We start from the raw sequence: 18,778 nt of genomic DNA on the forward strand, positions 1-18,778 counted from the left end.
TATAAAACCCTTTTTATTGCATTTATTGGTTCAACTGTGATACATTTGTGGTTGCTGCAATCTGTTTTATACAATAAAACCGAACAGGTCATTTCTTTTTGCTTTTTTTAATTTGTCGCCCTGTACATAACTTCCCAATTGTGAAAAAATCGCATATTTGCCTGACTTTACAGTCCAATACCTCCAAATGTATAATTCTAACAGGCTTCAAACTTTGCACAGCAATTCTATAAGTACTTTTACATTTCAAACCTGAACTATAAGAACATTGCTTAATTTTGAAGCTGTTTACAGCACTCTAAAAATGGCCTTCTGTGGTCTGTTCACGCTTACTGTCAGTGGGCCTCCCTATCGGTGACAGCATGGCCAGCGCTGCGAGTTTGTGAGGAGGAATGCTACGCTGTTGTCCAAGGATACGCTTCTTTCATGGGTAGGCTAACATGTAGCTCCTTTTATGTGACGCGCAGCTACACGATGAATTGCCTTACGCTGCGCTCACTATGTACTAGTCTGTAGCCAAGGGTTTTTGTTTGCCGCACAGATTTATGACCGTGGAAGCTTTCTGACTTTTGTTCAGCAGAAAGTAGTAGCTAAATGAGAGAAAATAATAGTCTGCCAACACACGTTCTAGACTGCAAAACACTCTTGTTTGGAAATACTGATTTAACTATATCTTTGAACACGAAAATATTCTCTGTTGTACAAGACTATGTTATGTTAACTAATCGCTTCGGCTGATATTATATTAACTGTGCAATTGATGTAGCCAGGCATTCTCTCTCTCTCTCTCTCTCTCTCTCTCTCTCTCTCTCTCTCTCTCTCTCTCTCTCTCTCTCTCTCTCTCTCTTCATCTTATTTGTATAAAATATAATTAAAGATTATCAAGATAAGTGTTGAAGCTATCACTTGTTCGCCATGTTTTGCTATCGGAATGTGTATTGGTTATCATTTCAAGAACGTGTCCATAAGCAATCTGCTTGTTAACGTTCTTAATGTTGTTATTGTTTGAAACGTGTGGATGAGAAATTGAATAAAACACGCTTAAACCAAATGAGAGAAAATGAATATTTTGACAGATACTATTAACATACTAAACACGCTGCATCTTACCTCACCCTATATATTGTAATGCGCGAAGGGGGACCGTGCTCTCTTAGCGTACAACCCCTTCATGTCCCAAATAGATACTTATTCTGGGGACACAAATAGAAACTTACATACGGGGACCGTGGCCAATAGTTGTTGTGTTCTCATCTCCTCGCACCTGGGCGTGTTCGGGTCGCTCAGTGATATTGCAAAGTTCACTTCACTGTGCGCTGTGGTTCTTGTCACTCTGAAAGCAACGTTGCAAAGAGACAAAGCATTTTTGGAGAAGTGTCAACACCGTGACAACTGACTGTTCAGAATTTGTTCGGCATTCGAGGGAAAGTGTTTACTGCAGTTGTCCAGGTACAAAGGTTGACAAGAAAAGCGTTAAAAGCAAGTGAGGACGACAAACTAAAGCACAGACTGATAGGACTTTGTGACTAACACTGACTACCTTTGTCATCAAAGCGTGAATTGGAGTTTGGTGTCCAGCTTTGATTAATTCGACAGTATTTACCAACACTTTTCCTCTTCCTGTGGATTTATTTTTCGCCTCTTACCCGCGGCCACGATTTCTTCCTGGGCTGTACAATACCAACAACACCGACTTTCAACAAAAAGCCGTGAAGATGGGGTTCAAAATGCCGCCCATTTTTTCTCTGGTAGCCATGGGCTGTGCTGGGGTGGGTCTCATTTTTCAGATCGTCGGCGTGGCAACCCCGGGATGGGTAACCGCTGACAGCGCTGACGTGGAACGAGGACTTTGGAAGATCTGCGTCAACTCCGTCTGCGGAGACATCTCCGCCGTCTATGACGCCACAGGCACTAAAGAGCCTGGTGGGTACATTTTGATAATTTAAAAAACAAGTTTTTATCTTATTTTATTTGTTTTTATCGTTTATAGTTTTATAGTTTATTTTGATTGACTTGTAACTTGTTGTGTACAGTGCAATACAAAGCTAATGCTTTACAATGCAGTGCAATACAATACAATACAATGCAATACAAAGCAATACAAAGCAAGTATACAATACAATACAACACAACACAATACAACACATCACGACAATACAATACAATGCAATGCAATACAAAGCAATACAAAGTAATTATACAATAAAACACAATACAATACAATACAACACCACATGACAATACAATACAATACCATAGCACTCCACACCACACCATATAATACAATGCAATGTAATACAATACAATACATTCAATTTAATACATACATACAATTGTGTGTGTGTGTGTGTGTGTGTGTGTGTGTGTGTGTGTGTGTGCGTGTGTGTGTGTGTGTGTGTGTGTGTGTGAGTGTGTGTGTGTGTGTGTGTGTGTTAAGGGGTGTAATTGTGTATGCGTGCGTGCGTGTGTGCATGTGTGTGTGTGTGTGTGAGTGTGTGAGTGTTAAGGGATGTGTTTGTGTGTGTGTGTGTGCGTGTGTGTGTGTGTGTGTGTGTGTGTGTGTGTGTGTGTGTGTGTGTGTGTGTGTGTGTGATTGTATGTGTATGTGTTTTTGAACTGGGTAGGGAACTATAGCAAAGGACCCGATTGTTGCATGTATTTGGACACAGAAATTTGATTAACTGATTGAATATTATTATCTTTCTTTCGTGTTTTACTTTTCCTCCTTAATTGCCTTCCACGGGGGACCATGCATACATTTCCATAACTTAAACAAACAGAATTCAATCCATACGAGATTGAACCAGAGGTTAGTTTGACCTCTTCGGAATTGACGTGAAAATGTATGCGTGACTGGGGACAACGAAACTATGGCAATCCGTTTGTAAAGAAATTATGTTTTTTCGTGTTGATCTAAATGATGAATTATTTAAATAAATAATGCATTGTTTAGCTAAATAATGCATTATTTAGCTAAATAATTCCTTATTTAGATCAACACGAAGAAACGTAATTTCTTTACAAACGAATTGCCATACGAAACAGAGGCATGGGACAGCCGGTGTCCGACATAAGCTCGAACGACAAAAGCTCGAACGACAAAATCTCGAACGACAAATGCTCGAATGGACAAATGCTCGACGCGACAAAAGCTCGACGCGACATATGCTCGAACGACAAATGCTCGAATGGACAAATGCTCGACGCGACAAAAGCTCGACGCGACATATGCTCGAACGACAAATGCTCGAATGGACAAATGCTCGACGCGACAAAAGCTCGACGCGACATTATTATTATTCTTATTGTGATCATTTTTATGCGCCTAATCTAGATATAGCCCTAGGCGCTTACATATTAATTTCTGCCGTTTGAAATGGAATTTTTTACAGACAGACAGACAAACAGACATTTTTTTACACACAATATATAACCCATTCACATCGGCCAGTAAAGCTCAGTAGCCTATTAGGCGAGCATTCACCTTTCACGGCCTTTATTCCAAGTCAAACGGGTATTTGGTGGACATTTTTATCTATGCCTATACAATTTTGCCAGGAAAGACCCTTTTGTCAATCGTGGGATCTTTAACGTGCACACCCCAATGTAGTGTACACGAAGGGACCTCGGTTTTTCGTCTCATCCGAAAGACTAGCACTTGAACCCACCACCTAGGTTAGGAAAGGGGGGAGAAAATTGCGGCCTGACCCAGGGTCGAACACGCAACCTCTCGCTTCCGAGCGCAAGTGCGTTACCACTCGGCCACCCAGTCCTATATGCTCGAACGACAGAAGCTCGACCGGACTGTAGAATGATGTTGTCAAAACTACTTTGATAACGTCATATCTAAAACTGTCACGGTGATGTTGTTCTAGTTTCGAGCGACAAATAGACTAAATTTGTTTGATATCACGTTGTTGTTGTTGTTGTTGTTGTTGATGTAAGCACGCTGCTGGATTTCGAGCGACAAATTGACTAAATTTGTTTAATATCACGTTGTTGTTGTTGTTGTTGTTGTTGTTGTTGTTGTTGTTGTTGTTGTTGTAAGCACGCTGCTGGATTTAAAGCGACAAATTGACTAAAATTGTTTGATATCACGTTGTTGGTTTAAACAAGTTTAATTTTATTTCTGAATTGATACTCACAGCAAGCAAACAAACAGTCGTCCATCTGCCCGTGCCGCTTACCTGAACCTTTCCCGATAAACGGTCAATCCCGGGCCAAATCAAAATAATAGCATTGACAAATCTAAACCCCGACACGATCTTCCCCCTTCTTTTTTCTCTTCGTTCTTTTTATATTTAGTCAAGTTTTGACTAAATATTTTAACATCGAGGGGGAATCGAAACGAGGGTCGTGGTGTATGTGTGTCTGTCTGTCTGTACGTGTGTGTGTGTGTGTGTGTGTGTGTGTGTGTGTGTGTGTGTGTGTGTGTAGAGCGATTCAGACTAAACTACTGGACCGATCTTTATGAAATTTGACATGAGAGTTCCTGGGTATGAAATCCCCGAACGTTTTTTTCATTTTTTTGATAAATGTCTTTGATGACGTCATATCCGGCTTTTCGTGAAAGTTGAGGCGGCACTGTCACGCCCTCATTTTTCAACCAAATTGGTTGACATTTTGGTCAAGTAATCTTCGACGAAGCCCGGACTTCGGTATTGCATTTCAGCTTGGTGGCTTAAAAATTAATTAATGACTTTGGTCATTAAAAATCTGAAAATTGTAAAAAAAAAATAAAAATTTATAAAACGATCCAAATTTACGTTTATCTTATTCTCCATCATTTGCTGATTCCAAAAACATATAAATATGTTATATTCGGATTAAAAACAAGCTCTGAAAATTAAATATATAAAAATTATTATCAAAATTAAATTGTCGAAATCAATTTAAAAACACTTTCATCTTATTCCTTGTCGGTTCCTGATTCCAAAAACATATAGATATGATATGTTTGGATTAAAAACACGCTCAGAAAGTTAAAACAAAGAGAGGTACAGAAAAGCGTGCTATCCTTCTTAGCGCAACTACTACCCCGCTCTTCTTGTCAATTTCACTGCCTTTGGCTGCCATGAGCAGTGGACTGACGATGCTACGAGTATACGGTCTTGCTGAAAAATGGCAGCTACTTGACTAAATATTGTATTTTCGCCTTACGCGATTTGTTTTCTTCTACTCTCTCTCTCTCTCTCTCTCTCTCTCTCTCTCTCTCTCTCTCTCTCTCTCTCTCTCTCTCTCTCTCTCTCTCTTTCTCTTTCTCTTTCTCTTTCTCTCTCTCTCTCTCTCTCTCAGTCTCTCTCCCTCTCTCTCTCTCTCTCTCTCTCTTAGACAGATTTTAAAATAACACAAAATAAACAGACAGGCAAAACAACACCGAGAATGACACGCACAGACACGTTCGATCTTTTGTCGCGTCGAGCTTATGTCCATTCGAGCTTTTATCGCATCGAGCTTTTGTCGCGTCGAGCATATGTCGCGTCGGGCTTTTGTCGCGTCGAGCATTTGTCCATTCGAACATTTGTCGTTCGAGCATATGTCGCGTCGAGCTTTTGTCGCGTCGAGCATTTGTCCATTCGAGCAATTGTCGTTCGAGATTTTGTCGTTCGAGCATTTGTCGTTCAAGCTTATGTCATGTACCCTGGGACAGCCAATCGCATTATCATATCTCAGTCTTGACGGGCGCGGTGGCGTAGTGGATAAGACATCGGCCTCCTAATCGTAAGGTCGTGAGTTCAAATCCCCGCCGCGGCCGCCTGGTGGATTGAGGTTGGAGATTGTTCCGATCTCCCAGGTCAACTGATGTGCAGACCTGCTAGTGATTTAACCCCCTTCGTGTGCACACGCAAGCACAAGACCAAGTGCGCACGGAAAAGATCATATAACCCATGTCAGAGTTCGGTGGGTTATAGAAACACGAAAGTACCCAGCATGCTTCCCCCAAAATCGGAGTATGCTGCCTGAATGGCGGGGTAAAAACGGTCATACACGTTAAAATAAAAAAAATAAAAAAAACACTCGCGCAAACGCATGAGTGAACGTGGGAGTTGCAGCCCATGAACAAAGAAGAAGAAGAAGTTAATTAATGCAAGTGTTGCTGTCCCATAAAACCGGCCCCTGTGCACACTCTTATTTATTTGTTTATTCGCCAGTACCGATAGTGGGTGCTCATTTGATCTTCAAGCTTTCACAAGTCAAGCATTGGAGTAGACGACAGGCCTGGGATCGAGTGGTGGTATCGTAAAGCTCAGGCTATAGGCTACCTTTTAAAATAGCGTATCACTATCACCAACTCATGTCTCTAAAAGGAAATTCCTTGTGAGGAGGTTAAGCCTGGGATCGAGAGATGGTATCGTAAAGCTCAGGCTATAAAGTTACCTTAAAAATAGCGTATCACTTTCACCAACTCATGTCCTTTAAAGGAAATCCCTATGATGACGTTAATGCCCCCCCCCCCCCTCCCTCACCCGCCTCCACCCATGCTAGTTCACTGACATAAAACCAGCGCGGAATGGAGTGGGAACGAGCTAGATGAGTGGAACAGGAGGGGCCCGGGGCGTATAAACCATGAAGAAAGCGATCTCAACAAAACGCTATGGCGGGCCTAGGTCACCAAAAGCGATCTCAACAAAACACTATGGCGGGCCTAGGTCACCAAAAGCGATCTCAACAAAACACTATGGCGGGCCTAGGTCACCAAAAGCGATCTCAACAAAACGCTATGGCGGGCCTAGGTCACCAAAAGCGATCTCAACAAAACGCTATGGCGGGCCTAGGTCACCAAAAGAGAAAATGTCAAACATCTGGTAAACGAAGGGCAGTAAGCGCTCTAAATTCTACGACATGTGTAATAGAGTAAGTGAGAGTTATTCGGAACCAGTCTCCGTGCACCTAAGAGAATAACAAGCATTGACATGAACAAGCAACTTTCATCCTCAAACAAAGATGACAAACACGCGGCTGTGAGATTTGTTATTATACTTAGAAACGCGGCGAACTTTGCTTCATTTCTTTTTTCGGTTGTGAAACGTAATTTTGTTGAGTACACGTCACTTCCTATTTTCAATGAAAGGAGTTTCTATTTGAGAAAAAAAACCACCACACACACACACACACACACACACACACACACGCGCGTACACACACACTAACACACACACACACACACACACACACACACACACACACACACACAAAACACACACACACACAAAACACACACATTCGAAGTTCTAAATGCCCGTTCTAGGGAAATGGATTTCATTTCTGTCGTGTTTTACATTATTGACAGCAAAACATGTGTCTGCCTCTCTCGTAAAATTAAGCAACTACTGCTCTGTCATCTGAATGCGTGATGTATCGTGGAAGTTTGTTTAACATCAAGTTCAGAAAGTCGTTAGGTGGGCTTAAATAACGTGAGCGATCTCTGTTTCGTTTAGTATCTCTGGTATTAAGCACTTTCGACTTGCCTTTCTGTCGAGAAATAGGCACCTTATACTGAAACATACTTTTGACAAAATGATGCAAGTGAGTGTGTATTATTCTTGACATTTCTAATCAATAATACAGTGGAACCCCCTTTTAAAAATCCGCACACACACACACACACACACACACACACACACACACACACACACACACACACACACACACACACACACACACACACACACACACACACACAATTTAAGACTTCCTCACTTTTAAGATCCGTGTTTTTCAGTCGTTTTGTTCACAAGCTCTGTGAATTTACCCCCATTTCCCATTTTCAGACTCCCTCCATTTTCAGACTCCCTCCATTTTCAGACTCCCTCCATTTTCAGACTCCCTCCTTTCTTAAGACCTGATTTGCTCAAATTTGTTGGAGGTCTTAAAAGGGGTTTTAAACAAATGTGAAGTTAAAAGAAAGATTAGAGCACTTACTTCCCTTTGGTTATTTGTACTCTAATGAAAACCAAGCTATCGTTTAGATAATTGTCGCTTATTTAACCAATAGGCCACCATAAACGGCATCCTCGCCAACAGGTCGTCACGGCTCAACAGAGTAAAACAGAGTCGGGCGTGAAGATTCATTGCTGTGCTAGTTTTTGACCTTGTTGAATGTCAATGTCACTGCCGCGGGCACATTCCAACACGGTTCGTTTGTCGGGCGGGTCTTCACCAATATGGTGCGCAAAACGAGTCTAACATTGCATTATAGAGCAAAACAAACTCTGAAACAACACTTGATTTCACAAGGTTGTAATCATGTGACAAAAATGCAAGTGTGTAGGATTGAGAAAGCTGGACGGATTTTTATTTATTTATTTTTTTTTTTTACTTGTTTAACTTATTTATTTGATTTTGTGTGTTTCTTTGTTTTCTCTCATTTGGTGTTGTTTTTGTTTGTTTTTGTTTTTAAACCTCTTTTATATCCTTTTTTGAGTAAACGAAAAACCAACATTTCTTGTTTGCTGGTTTGTTTCGTCGTTTACAAAAAGTGTTTGGTTTGAATGAGGTACAGTTTGAACATGCAAACAGAGAGAGAGAGTTGAACTTTATTTTACAGGGATTAGGATTTAAGGCTATGCCTTTTCTTACAACCTGTCCTTGGGACGCACATACACACACATAAAAATATACAAAATAAAGTTAACAACAACAAGTCGCGTAAGGCGAAATTACTACATTTAGTCAAGCTGTCAAACTCCCAGAATGAAACTGAACGCACTGCATTTTGTCTCCACAAATCTGAGAAAAATCTGGTCTTAAAAAGGAGGTAATCTTAAATTCAATGGAAATTAAAAGAGGATGATAACCCCCTAAAATAATAAAATAAAATAAGGACTGACAAGGAATGAAGTCTTAAATTGGAGGGGGGGGGGGGTGTGTCTTAAAAAGGGGGTTTCACTGTACCTTAGTACAGCTTTACCAACACTTCCTTTTGTCCTGTTGTTTCTTTTACCATGTTGATCGTTTTATGTATAGTCTGCATTTATATCTCATTGGCTACGATACACTGCGAAAGGACACACATCAAACTCGCATCTGTCCGGAACAGCCATATCGGTTGTAAGGAGGGTTAAAAACAACAATAACCAAACAGCCAGTGGCTACGACCTAGGCTCTTGACATGACTGTCTTCCCCTACCTCCACCACCATCACCCCCCTCCCCCCCCCCACTTCCCTTGTGCCCCAACCCCCCCCCCCCCCCCCTACGTGACAACTGAAAGAAGCACAAGGTCTCAGCAACACAATCAGGTTGCTGTTTACTGTCTGCTTGAAAACTACGCTCACAAAGGCCACACCTGTACATTTGCTTGAATCAGACGTGTTGTCGAAGAGAGGAAGAATAAGACGTTTCTTGTATCAATTGGTATTTGCCCTGCATTTCTTTTTAGAGAGTTTCCCTCACCAAAAGTGCAAACCTGTTCATCGTGAGGATGTTTGTGTTACACTTTATGGAGGTCCTTTGCACTGGGAGGAAGCGACCCGAATAACTCAGCGATGGGACAAATAAAGTAATGAAAATGAAAATGAAAATGGAGGTCCTTTGAGTGATACGTACAGTACTTCTCGTACTGTACAAGCTTGCAGTTTGTTTGTTTGTTAAGAGATATATACAAAGAGATACTGCCCAAAAATGCTCATCTCGTCATCGTGAACACAAATATTTGTTTTTCTAGATCTGTTTACTTTAGTAGTACCTTTTATACTGGCTTTCGCCCAATGGTTGTGGGATGCGTCCGTAGCGTGTTGGCTTTGAAAATGCATGTGCTTGTCACACCTCGCATCAGGGGCGGATTAGGGGGGTGGTTACAGGGGTTCCGGACCCCCCCCCCCCCCTCGGCTGTACAAAAAAAAAGTTTAAAAAAAAATGTTTGTGAATTTTGTTGTTGTTTCTGTCTGAAAAGCCGGGGGAAGTGTTCATTGTTTAATCAGTATAATTTTTGTACAGTTTTAACTGCCACTCCTATGCGAAATGTCTTTCTTCTAACCACACTATATGATGTCGGGAGCAGATATCATGGAAGATAAATTGCCATTAGTTAATACTAACTTTAAAAGAAATAATGAGTGGCCGCTGACACCAGTTGATCATGTTTAAAATCAAGGATAAGCCACAAATTGTTTATAAGATAGCTAAAATTCTTCAGCTTCAGGGGGGCTTTGCCTTGTAATGTGTACTGGAAATAGATTTTAGCCATAGCTGGATCCTGAACTAGCCAAACTGTAATCGAACAGACAGATCAAAAATATCATAATCTATATTAAGGGGATATTTCTTGATTTTTTTTAATTAAATTGTGTACATGGCGTTTACTGGTAATATGCCACACATCTGCTTTTCCCTAGTTTAGGCTCCAGGTAAACTTGTTTTTCATCACTTTTCCAAAGTACAGCTTTCAGGGATAAAAAGTGTAAGAAATATTGTGTAAAAGTGATACCAACATTTTTTTGTTCGCAAAATGTTATTATTATCTATCTATTTATTTTTTCTTATTTTTGTGAAAATCTATCAGCTAACCAATTAGTTTCCTGAAAAGCTACATAGATGCCCACCAAATCCCATCAAAATCCACTGAGATGTTACTATGAAGCAAAAATAAACAACAATACACCCAACTCTAGGTAGGTCTACCCCCTTAAGCGTAGGAGAAAACCACACACCACGCATTTACTCATCATGGCCATACTGGCGTTCCTTTTAGCTTTGAATCGACGAAGAGACGCTGTCCGCCAATATTTTACGTCACGGTGTGAAGGCCGCAACGACGCGTTCTGATTGGCTCTGCCACTGCGATTGACTGACGACTGGGTCGCAGGAAGAGAACAAGTTCTAAAGCTCAAAGCTACGACTACGAGGGAATCGCATGAGACTGAGTCTCAGACTTGTCGTAGCTATTTTCCACAACAGTGTGAGATGCCGGTGTGACAGGGTAAATCTCACGATTGAATCGCGTGTGTGACTGCCCTCTTAGTGATAGGGATTTAACTGTCCTTGCCCCACACTTGTCTGTTTGTTGTGAATACAATTTCACACACAATGGAGGTCTGTTAAGTGTTACCTTTTGTACTAATTTGGAATGTGTTGAGAGATCTTTCTCCGTCCTTGTCCAAAATGCACACATCTTCATCGTGAACACATTTTTACACTCCATAGAGATTTCTTCAGTACTGAGTAAGCTTATCTAATGATAGAACATTCTCATTAGATATTCCTTCTTTGAGCCATGTGACGTCACAGTTCGACAAAAACTCATATTTAGGGGGATAGCCTAGATTACAAGAGAGTACATGTTTGTGTGCGTTCGTAACAAACAAGAGGAATTCTAACTAAAATCGATCGATTCATAAATGTTGTTCGTATTTTTGACCAATATATGACATTTCACACATATCTCGACAGTCATTGTTCACCTCAACCGCTGGAGCGGTCTTGCAGGAACACTGACCGTGTAAAATGTCATATTTTGGTCAAACATAGTAATAGTATGTTTTATACTGGCTTTCTTTGTTTGAGAGTGATTTCTTCTTGCCCGAAATGCACATTAGTCTGTTCGCCGTGAATACATGTTTATTTTTTTTTAGTGGTACCATTTGTACTTGTTTGGAATTGTTCGAGAGAGATTTCTCCTTGCTAAGAAAGCACTCCTCGTCTTCGTGAACACATGTGTACTCCATGCACTTGTTTGTTCTGGCTAGTATTTGTTGATTTTTAAGAGAGCTTTCCCCTTGCCCAAATGCACATTTCTTCATTGTGAGCGCAAGGACCTGTGACGTCCTTTACAAAGAATGTTCAAATCCAATACACCCATTTTTGAGCAAAAGAAAGTCAGATCTTCAAATACACATGTTGCAGACTGAACTGCTGCTGTTTACTTCTGAACAAAACTTCCTTAACGTTTTGTGCTCAGCGGAGGAAACCTGCACTTTTGGCTTTAAACAAGTTTTGGAGTTACGTGAATTGTGTTGATTCCCACTGAAACTATGTAAATACATGAATTGCTGTGTCGTATCAGATTAACAGGAGTTTGTTATACAAATATTGAACTGCATGCAAGCAAAAGCGAGCATTTCAATATTTGAAATAGCAACGAGTGTAAATCAGGTACGACACAGAAAGCCATGTAGTATTCTGTTTATCCTGCATACTAACTGTCCTTGCGTTTATATATATTTTACTCAAAACGTCCCGCAGTCGAGGCGTACAAATTGAAGACGCTTCTTTTGGAACCTCAATCTCTTCCAAGGCCTCGTGCAATCTTTCACGTCAAAGCAAAGAAATCTCACTTTAGAAAGTGTATCGTGGTGGCTTAGTTATAAAAACTCTTCCAGGGAAAACATCAAGCGCAAAAGTGTTTCCAGATTGACGTTTGTCTCGGTGACTGTGGCATCATAAGCAGTGAAAAATCAGGTTTCTGCCAGACTAGTTTGATACGACCTCATTTACATGATATACACAAGTGTGATTCGAACGATATTGTTATCTCATGAGTGAAAGAATGAATAAAAAAACAAGAGAGGTAGGTTGTTGGAACGTTTGTTGTTGACAAACAATACATTCACAGATATTTCGACCCAACGGTCTTTTAAGTGAACAGACAAACAAATATTCACACAAAACATATCTTGATAGAATCTTTGTTTTTTGTTGGCAATCTCTTTGTTTCTGGAATTTTTTTTTATCTCATGAGTGGTCTCTCTCACGTATGTAGAATAAAATGATTTATGTTCCTGTTTCTTTGCAGCTTTCTATGGGGCCTGCCGGGCTTTCGGCATTCTGGGAGTTCTTGCACTGGCCGGCTGCTTGGCGGTTGGAGCTCTCACCTGCTTTATGGAGATGGATAAGCTCCCCTTGTTCGCCGCCATCTTGGGATTCGTTGCTGGTAGGTATATAGTCGTCACGCTCATTTAAGAAAAAATACCTATCTCAGTGTTAGGCATTTCTGTAGTGAAACTACAGGGGAAGCTACTGTGTTAGAGAGTACAAACTCTCAGACCATCAGAAACCATTGCCACGGTAACATAAGCAAAACTGCTGATCTCGTTTCTTGAGTTAGGCACTTTTTCTTTATAATACAGGAAGACTTGTTTTGAAAATGTGAAGGTATGCAAAAGCTCTTTGTGGGTTGTTATGCAGTTTTGCTGATTAAAAATGTTGCTGTCTGCTCTTTATTACCCCCCGCGGGTTAGGGGGAAGAATTTACCCGATGCTCCCCAGCATGTCGTAAGAGGCGACTAACGGATTCTGTTTCTCCTTTTACCCTTAACTGTTAAGTGTTTCTTGTATAGAATATAGTCAATTTTTGTAAAGATTTTAGTCAAGCAGTATGTAAGAAATGTTAAGTCCTTTGTACTGGAAACTTGCATTCTCCCAGTAAGGTAATATATTGTGCTACGCTGCAAGCCCCTGGAGCAAAATAATTTTTGATTAGTGCTCTTGTGAACAAGAAACAATTGACAAGTGGCTCTATCCCCTCTCCCCCCTTTCCCCGTCGCGATATAACCTTCGTGGTTGAAAACGACGTTAAACACCAAATAAAGAAAAAAAGAAAAGAAAGGTCTGCTCTTTATTAGTCCAAGCATATTAGAGAACAACGTTGAAGTGACAATGACTAGGTTTAAAATGTCCCTTATCAGAAAGTTCAACCTCAGTCCTTTGATGTTTATTAAACACATTTTCATATAAAGTTGGCGCTTCATATGGAAAAGTGGCTTTGAAATTGACCCTAATCCTTCTTTGGGCTCTGTAAATGTCGTTTGGGGCTATGGTTGTAAAACGGTATCTACTGGTCACCCCAATGTATAAACTGAAAACTCTTTCTGCACCAGAACACGCAGAAAGGATTGTATCTGCCTGATGTCTGATGCTTTTCAAAATCCCCAACCACTAACACCTTCAAAACGGACATTAACTGACACTGTTGTTTTTCCCTATATAATCCTTACTATTTTTCCGAGACGTCGTCCTGTTGTGTATTTAGCTTGCCACAACCTCATACATGGTCCTAAAAGTTAAAGTTGAAGAAAATACTAAAGATAAATGAACAAGCTGACGCAGTGTCATTCGCACCGTGAATCCCCCCATGGGAACATACTAAAGTCTGGTTCCAAATAGGCTCAATTTCCTTCTATTTCTTTGTATTTCTGCCTCGTAGGGGTAGGGGTGTTCAAACCAAAGGCACCTTTAAACCAAAATTCAAATCACACATCTTACAATACTAAGACACTCAGCAGTGAAAGGGTGTCTGCTGGTAAAAAATTCCAAAAATCCTAAAAGTACTTCACTACTAAACGTGCTTTTAAAAAGAGCCGTTATTTTTCCCTCTATAATCAGTATTGTGTTTTCTGCGAACATGTAGTCTATTTAGATGGTTGTCATGTGCACATGAGTTGCTAAAGCGTTTTCAGTTGGGCATATGTCGAAAAGCAAAGAATTAGCCCTTTGAAAACCATCAGAACTGTCACACAAAAATAACATTTACCTATCTCACCAACTGACCAAACATAGGGCTTTTCCTTATATGTATTATGTATTGTCGTGTTTTTTGTAGCATACTTGTGAAAACAGCCACCACTGTTGTAAATGATACTTTAAAGAGCATTATTTCATTTTTACAGTTGAAGGACAACCTGGACTGCCGTATATTACAGCTGTTTTACAATCAGCCAAAATTTTCTTAACAAACGTATGTTAAGAACAACTCCCATAGTGAAATTGAAGGAAAACAAAGTGAAAACCCCCCTGCCATAGAGGAGCTAAAGAATCAACAATAAACGACTGCATGGATAGCTTGATGCACGAATGCATTGCGGACATGTTTGTCTCCAACCAAGAGAAAGTTCCAAAAAATCCCTTTTGTGCTTCTTATTATACAGTGACGTCAAAGACAGCCTTTTCTGCTGTTCATACATTCAGGGGTTATGGTTACACTAAACGACGTAGTTGTAGCCATACTGCCATCCAGATTTATTTTTTCCTTGCGAGCAGTCACAGGGTGTTTGTGCTGTCTGCCAACCGTCAGACGACCCCGCCCAAGTCTGTTAAGGGACCGTTTGACCGTTATAGAACGCGTCTTTTTGATTTTTTAGCACATATGGAAACGGTTGATTTTTATCCCTACCATTGTTTCCAAACATTATATAGGAATGTTTTGTGAACAACGGATAATAGCCGCTACTCGCATGTGTAGCAAAAGTGAGCGTACATACTCACCCTGGTCGTACAGCCGTTGTCCGTTGCCCGTCTTCATCTGTCTGTACAAATCATTACCTTTGGATTTTTCTCGAACGCTATGAAGTGAAGAAACACCAAATGTTGCAAAATGTTGTATGACCCCAAGAGCTCAAAAAAGATACTTGAGAACCTTGACCTTACCTTAAGGTCAAGGTCACAGGGAGAATGAATGTGGTCTAAAAACTGCAAAATTTCACATTGTGCCAGTTTTCTGGAAAACAAATTAAAAACAGCGGGCTTAGTTTTGTATGGTATACAAGAAAAAGAAAGCCTTATCTTCTGATACCATTTTGGTTGACCTCGCTTCAATGTCAAGGTCACAGGAGTCCTTCAAAGTTGAATTGTATACATTAGTTATGTTCCTCACTCTCCGAGGCATTGTAATTGATTTAAACATTGTAATTCTCTAATGCATTGCTATATTTTTTTCTGCAGGAGTTTGCATTCTGATCGAGTTTGCCGTGTATGCTGGAGAAATCCCAACTATGACTGGAACCAGCTATGGATATTCCTTTGCTCTTACCATCATCGCGTGGCTACTGGCTATGGCTGCTGGCGCCCTCTTCATTGTCTCAAAGATCAGAGTAGTTAGCGCCTAGACAGGGTGCTGGTGTTACTCCGTTACCATGTCTGAAGAGTGTAGTTTTTGCTCTGGTGAAAAAAATTGAAAGGATTTCTTGCTTTGAAGCTGGACATGGTTCAGGTTTTACACCGTTATCATGTTCGAAAATTTGGCTCCGTTAAAACAATGCAGGAATTTATAGGTCTAAAGGTTTACACCGTTACAATGTCAGAAGAGTTTAGTTTTGGCTCTGGTGAAAAAATTGAAAGGATTTCTTGCTCTGAAGCTAGACCGGGGGCTTGTTTTACAGCCTCAACATGCCCCAAGAGTCCAGTTTTTACTCCGTTGAAAAATTGAAGGGATGTATAGGTCTAAAAATAGACAGAGTGCTGGGTTTACACCGTTACCATGTAAGAAGAGTTTAGCTTTGGCTGCCTTGAACAATTGAAAGGATTGCTTGCTCTGGAGCTGGACAGGGTGCTGGTTTTACAGGGCTACTCTGCCTGAACAGTGTAGTTTTTGCTCTGTTGAAAAGTTAAAGGGATGTACCGGTCTTCATCCAGACAGGGTTCTCGTTTTACACTGTGACCATGCCTGAAGAGTATAGCTTTGACTGCTTTGACAAATTCAAGGGATTTCTTGCAATGTAGCTGGACAGGGTGCTGGTTTTACAGCCTTACTCTGCCTGATTAGAGTAGTTTTGGCTCTGTTGAACAACTGAAGGAATGTATAGGTCTAAAGCTAGACAGAGTGGTGGATTTACACCGTTACCATGTAAGAAGAGTTTAGTTTTGGCTGCGTTGAAAAATTGAAAGTATTTCTTGCTCTGAAGCTAGACAGGGCGCTGGTGTTACACCGTTACCATGCCTGAAGAGTTTAGTTTTGACTGCCTTGAAAAATTGAAAGGATTGCTTGCTCAAAAGCTAGACATGGGGCTGGTTTTATAGCCTTACCCCTGCCTTAAGAGTCCAGTTTGGCTCCGTTGATAAATGGAAGGCATTTATAGGTCTGAAGTTAGACAAAGTGTTGGGTTTACACCGTTACCATATCCGAAGAGTGTCGTTTTGGCTGCGTTGAAAAATTGAAGGGATTTACATGTGTAAAACTAGACAGGGCACTGATTTCATTGGACTTCTGTGCCTTAATAATACGTGTTTGTTGTGTCCTTGTTGTTTAGCGTTACTTTGCCTGAAGAGTCTGTTTTCAGCTTCGTTGAAAAAATGAAAAAAATTATGGATCTACGGCTCGACATGCTTCTGATTGTGTAGGGTTTCTATACCATACAACTATAGTTTGTTATGCTTACGTGTAGTGTTACTTTGCCTGAAAGTTGTATCGTGTTTGGTCTCTTGAATTATCGAAAAGATGTATTGGTCAAGAGTTAGAAAATGTGCTAGTTTTGTAGGGTTACTTTGCATGAAGCGTGTAGTTTTGGCTGCGTTGAAACATTGAATGGATGTTTAGGACAGCAGCAAGATAGGGTTCTGCTTTTATAGGGTCTCTATGCTTTAAGCCTTTGGCTTTTTGTGCGTGTTGTGTGGCGTTACAATGTTTGAAGAGTGTAGTTTTTGCTTCGTTGAAAAATTGAAAGGCTAAACATGATGCTGTGTTCATAGCCATTGGGTAACTATGCCTTAAGACTATAGCTTTTCAATGTTCGTTGTGTATAACGTCACTATGTCTGAAAAGTGTATTTTTTGATCTGTTAAAATATGAAAAAAGATGTATAGATTATGAGCGAGACAGTACTAACTGTTTAGCTTTGCTGTGCTTGAGGAGAGTAGTTTTGGCTGCGTTGAAAATTTAAAGGGATTTATTGGTTATAAGCTAGACGAGGCACTGATTTGATTGGGTTTCTATGTCATAAGACTATATTTTTGTTTGTGCTTATGTAGCGGCCCTATGCCGAAAGAGTGTAGTTTTGGCTCCGTTGAAAAATTAAAGGGTTTGATAAGTCTGCTCCAGACAGGGTGCTGATTTCATTGGGTTTATATGCTATATTTTGGTGCTTGTTGTTAGTGTCACTATGCCCGAAGAGTGTAGTTTTTGCTCTGTTGAAAAATTCAAGGTATGCATAGGTCAGAAGTATACAGGCTATACATTGTATGGGGTTTATGCTGTAATACTACTGTTTTTTGTTCACTGTTGCGTAGCGTTGCTATGCCCGAAGAGTGTAGTTTTTGCTCAACAGAACATGTTAGTTTGCGTAGATATTTTGTGTAACTGAAGATACCGACTTTATGGTAGCAGCTGTATGCATTGCGGTTTTTTTTTACATTTAAAGTTTTGACTAAATGTTTTAACATAGAGGGGGAATCGAGACGAGGGTCGTGGTGTATGTGTGTGTGTGTGTGTGTGTGTGTGTGTGTGTGTGTGTGTGTGTGTGTGTGTGTGTGTGCGTGTATACGTCTGTGTGTGTGTGTGTAGAGCGATTCAGACTAAACTACTGGACCGATCTTTATGAAATTTGACATGAGAGTTTCTGGGAATGATATCCCCGGACGTTTTTTTCTTTTTTTCGATAAATGTCTTTGATGACGTCATATCCGGCTTTTTGTAAAAGTTGAGGCGGCACTGTCACACCCTCATTTTTCAATCAAATTGATTGAAATTTTGGCCAAGCAATCTTCGACAAAGGCCGGACTTCGGTATAGCATTTCAGCATAGTGGCTTAAAAATTATTTAATGACTTTGGTCATTAAAAATCTGAAAATTGTAAAAAAAAAAACCCAAATATTTATAAAACGATCCAAATTTACGTTCAGCTTATTCTTCATCATTTTCTGATTCCAAAAACATATAAACATGTTATATTTGGATTACAAACAAGCTCTGAAAATAAAAAATAAAAAAATTATGATTAAAATTAAATTTCCGAAATCGTTTTAAAAACTATTTCATCTTATTCCCTGTCGGTTCCTGATTCCAAAAACATATAGATATGATATGTTTGGATTAAAAACACGCTCAGAAAGTTAAAACGAAGAGAGGTACA

The 18,778-nt window shown here is 40.2% G+C and overlaps 1 protein-coding gene and 1 long non-coding RNA gene across 2 annotated transcripts in view; both read left to right on the forward strand.

The window, feature by feature from the left end:
• The window catches only part of LOC138980145 (uncharacterized), a 431,218-nt gene that overhangs the window by 188,149 nt on the left and 224,291 nt on the right, over positions 1-18,778 (forward strand). The gene's annotated exons all lie outside the window — the stretch shown is intronic.
• LOC138980099 (lens fiber membrane intrinsic protein-like) lies at positions 1,207-18,511 on the forward strand. Its single transcript, XM_070352906.1, has 3 exons — positions 1,207-1,923; positions 12,733-12,870; positions 15,657-18,511. The coding sequence occupies exons 1-3, from the start codon at positions 1,716-1,718 to the stop codon at positions 15,818-15,820; spliced, it is 510 nt and encodes a 169-aa protein (XP_070209007.1). The 5' UTR covers positions 1,207-1,715; the 3' UTR covers positions 15,821-18,511.

This window comes from Littorina saxatilis, linkage group LG11 (assembly GCF_037325665.1).
Source record: "Littorina saxatilis isolate snail1 linkage group LG11, US_GU_Lsax_2.0, whole genome shotgun sequence".
In the NCBI taxonomy this organism is placed as follows: Eukaryota; Metazoa; Mollusca; class Gastropoda; order Littorinimorpha; family Littorinidae; genus Littorina; species Littorina saxatilis.

Coding starts and splice junctions, on each gene's coding strand:
- LOC138980099 (XM_070352906.1), top strand. CDS start 1,716: ATGGGGTTCAAAATGCCGCCCATTTTTTCTCTGGTAGCCATGGGCTGT. Junction 1,924..12,732: donor CACAGGCACTAAAGAGCCTG/GTGGGTACATTT, acceptor GTTTCTTTGCAG/CTTTCTATGGGGCCTGCCGG. Junction 12,871..15,656: donor CATCTTGGGATTCGTTGCTG/GTAGGTATATAG, acceptor TTTTTTCTGCAG/GAGTTTGCATTCTGATCGAG.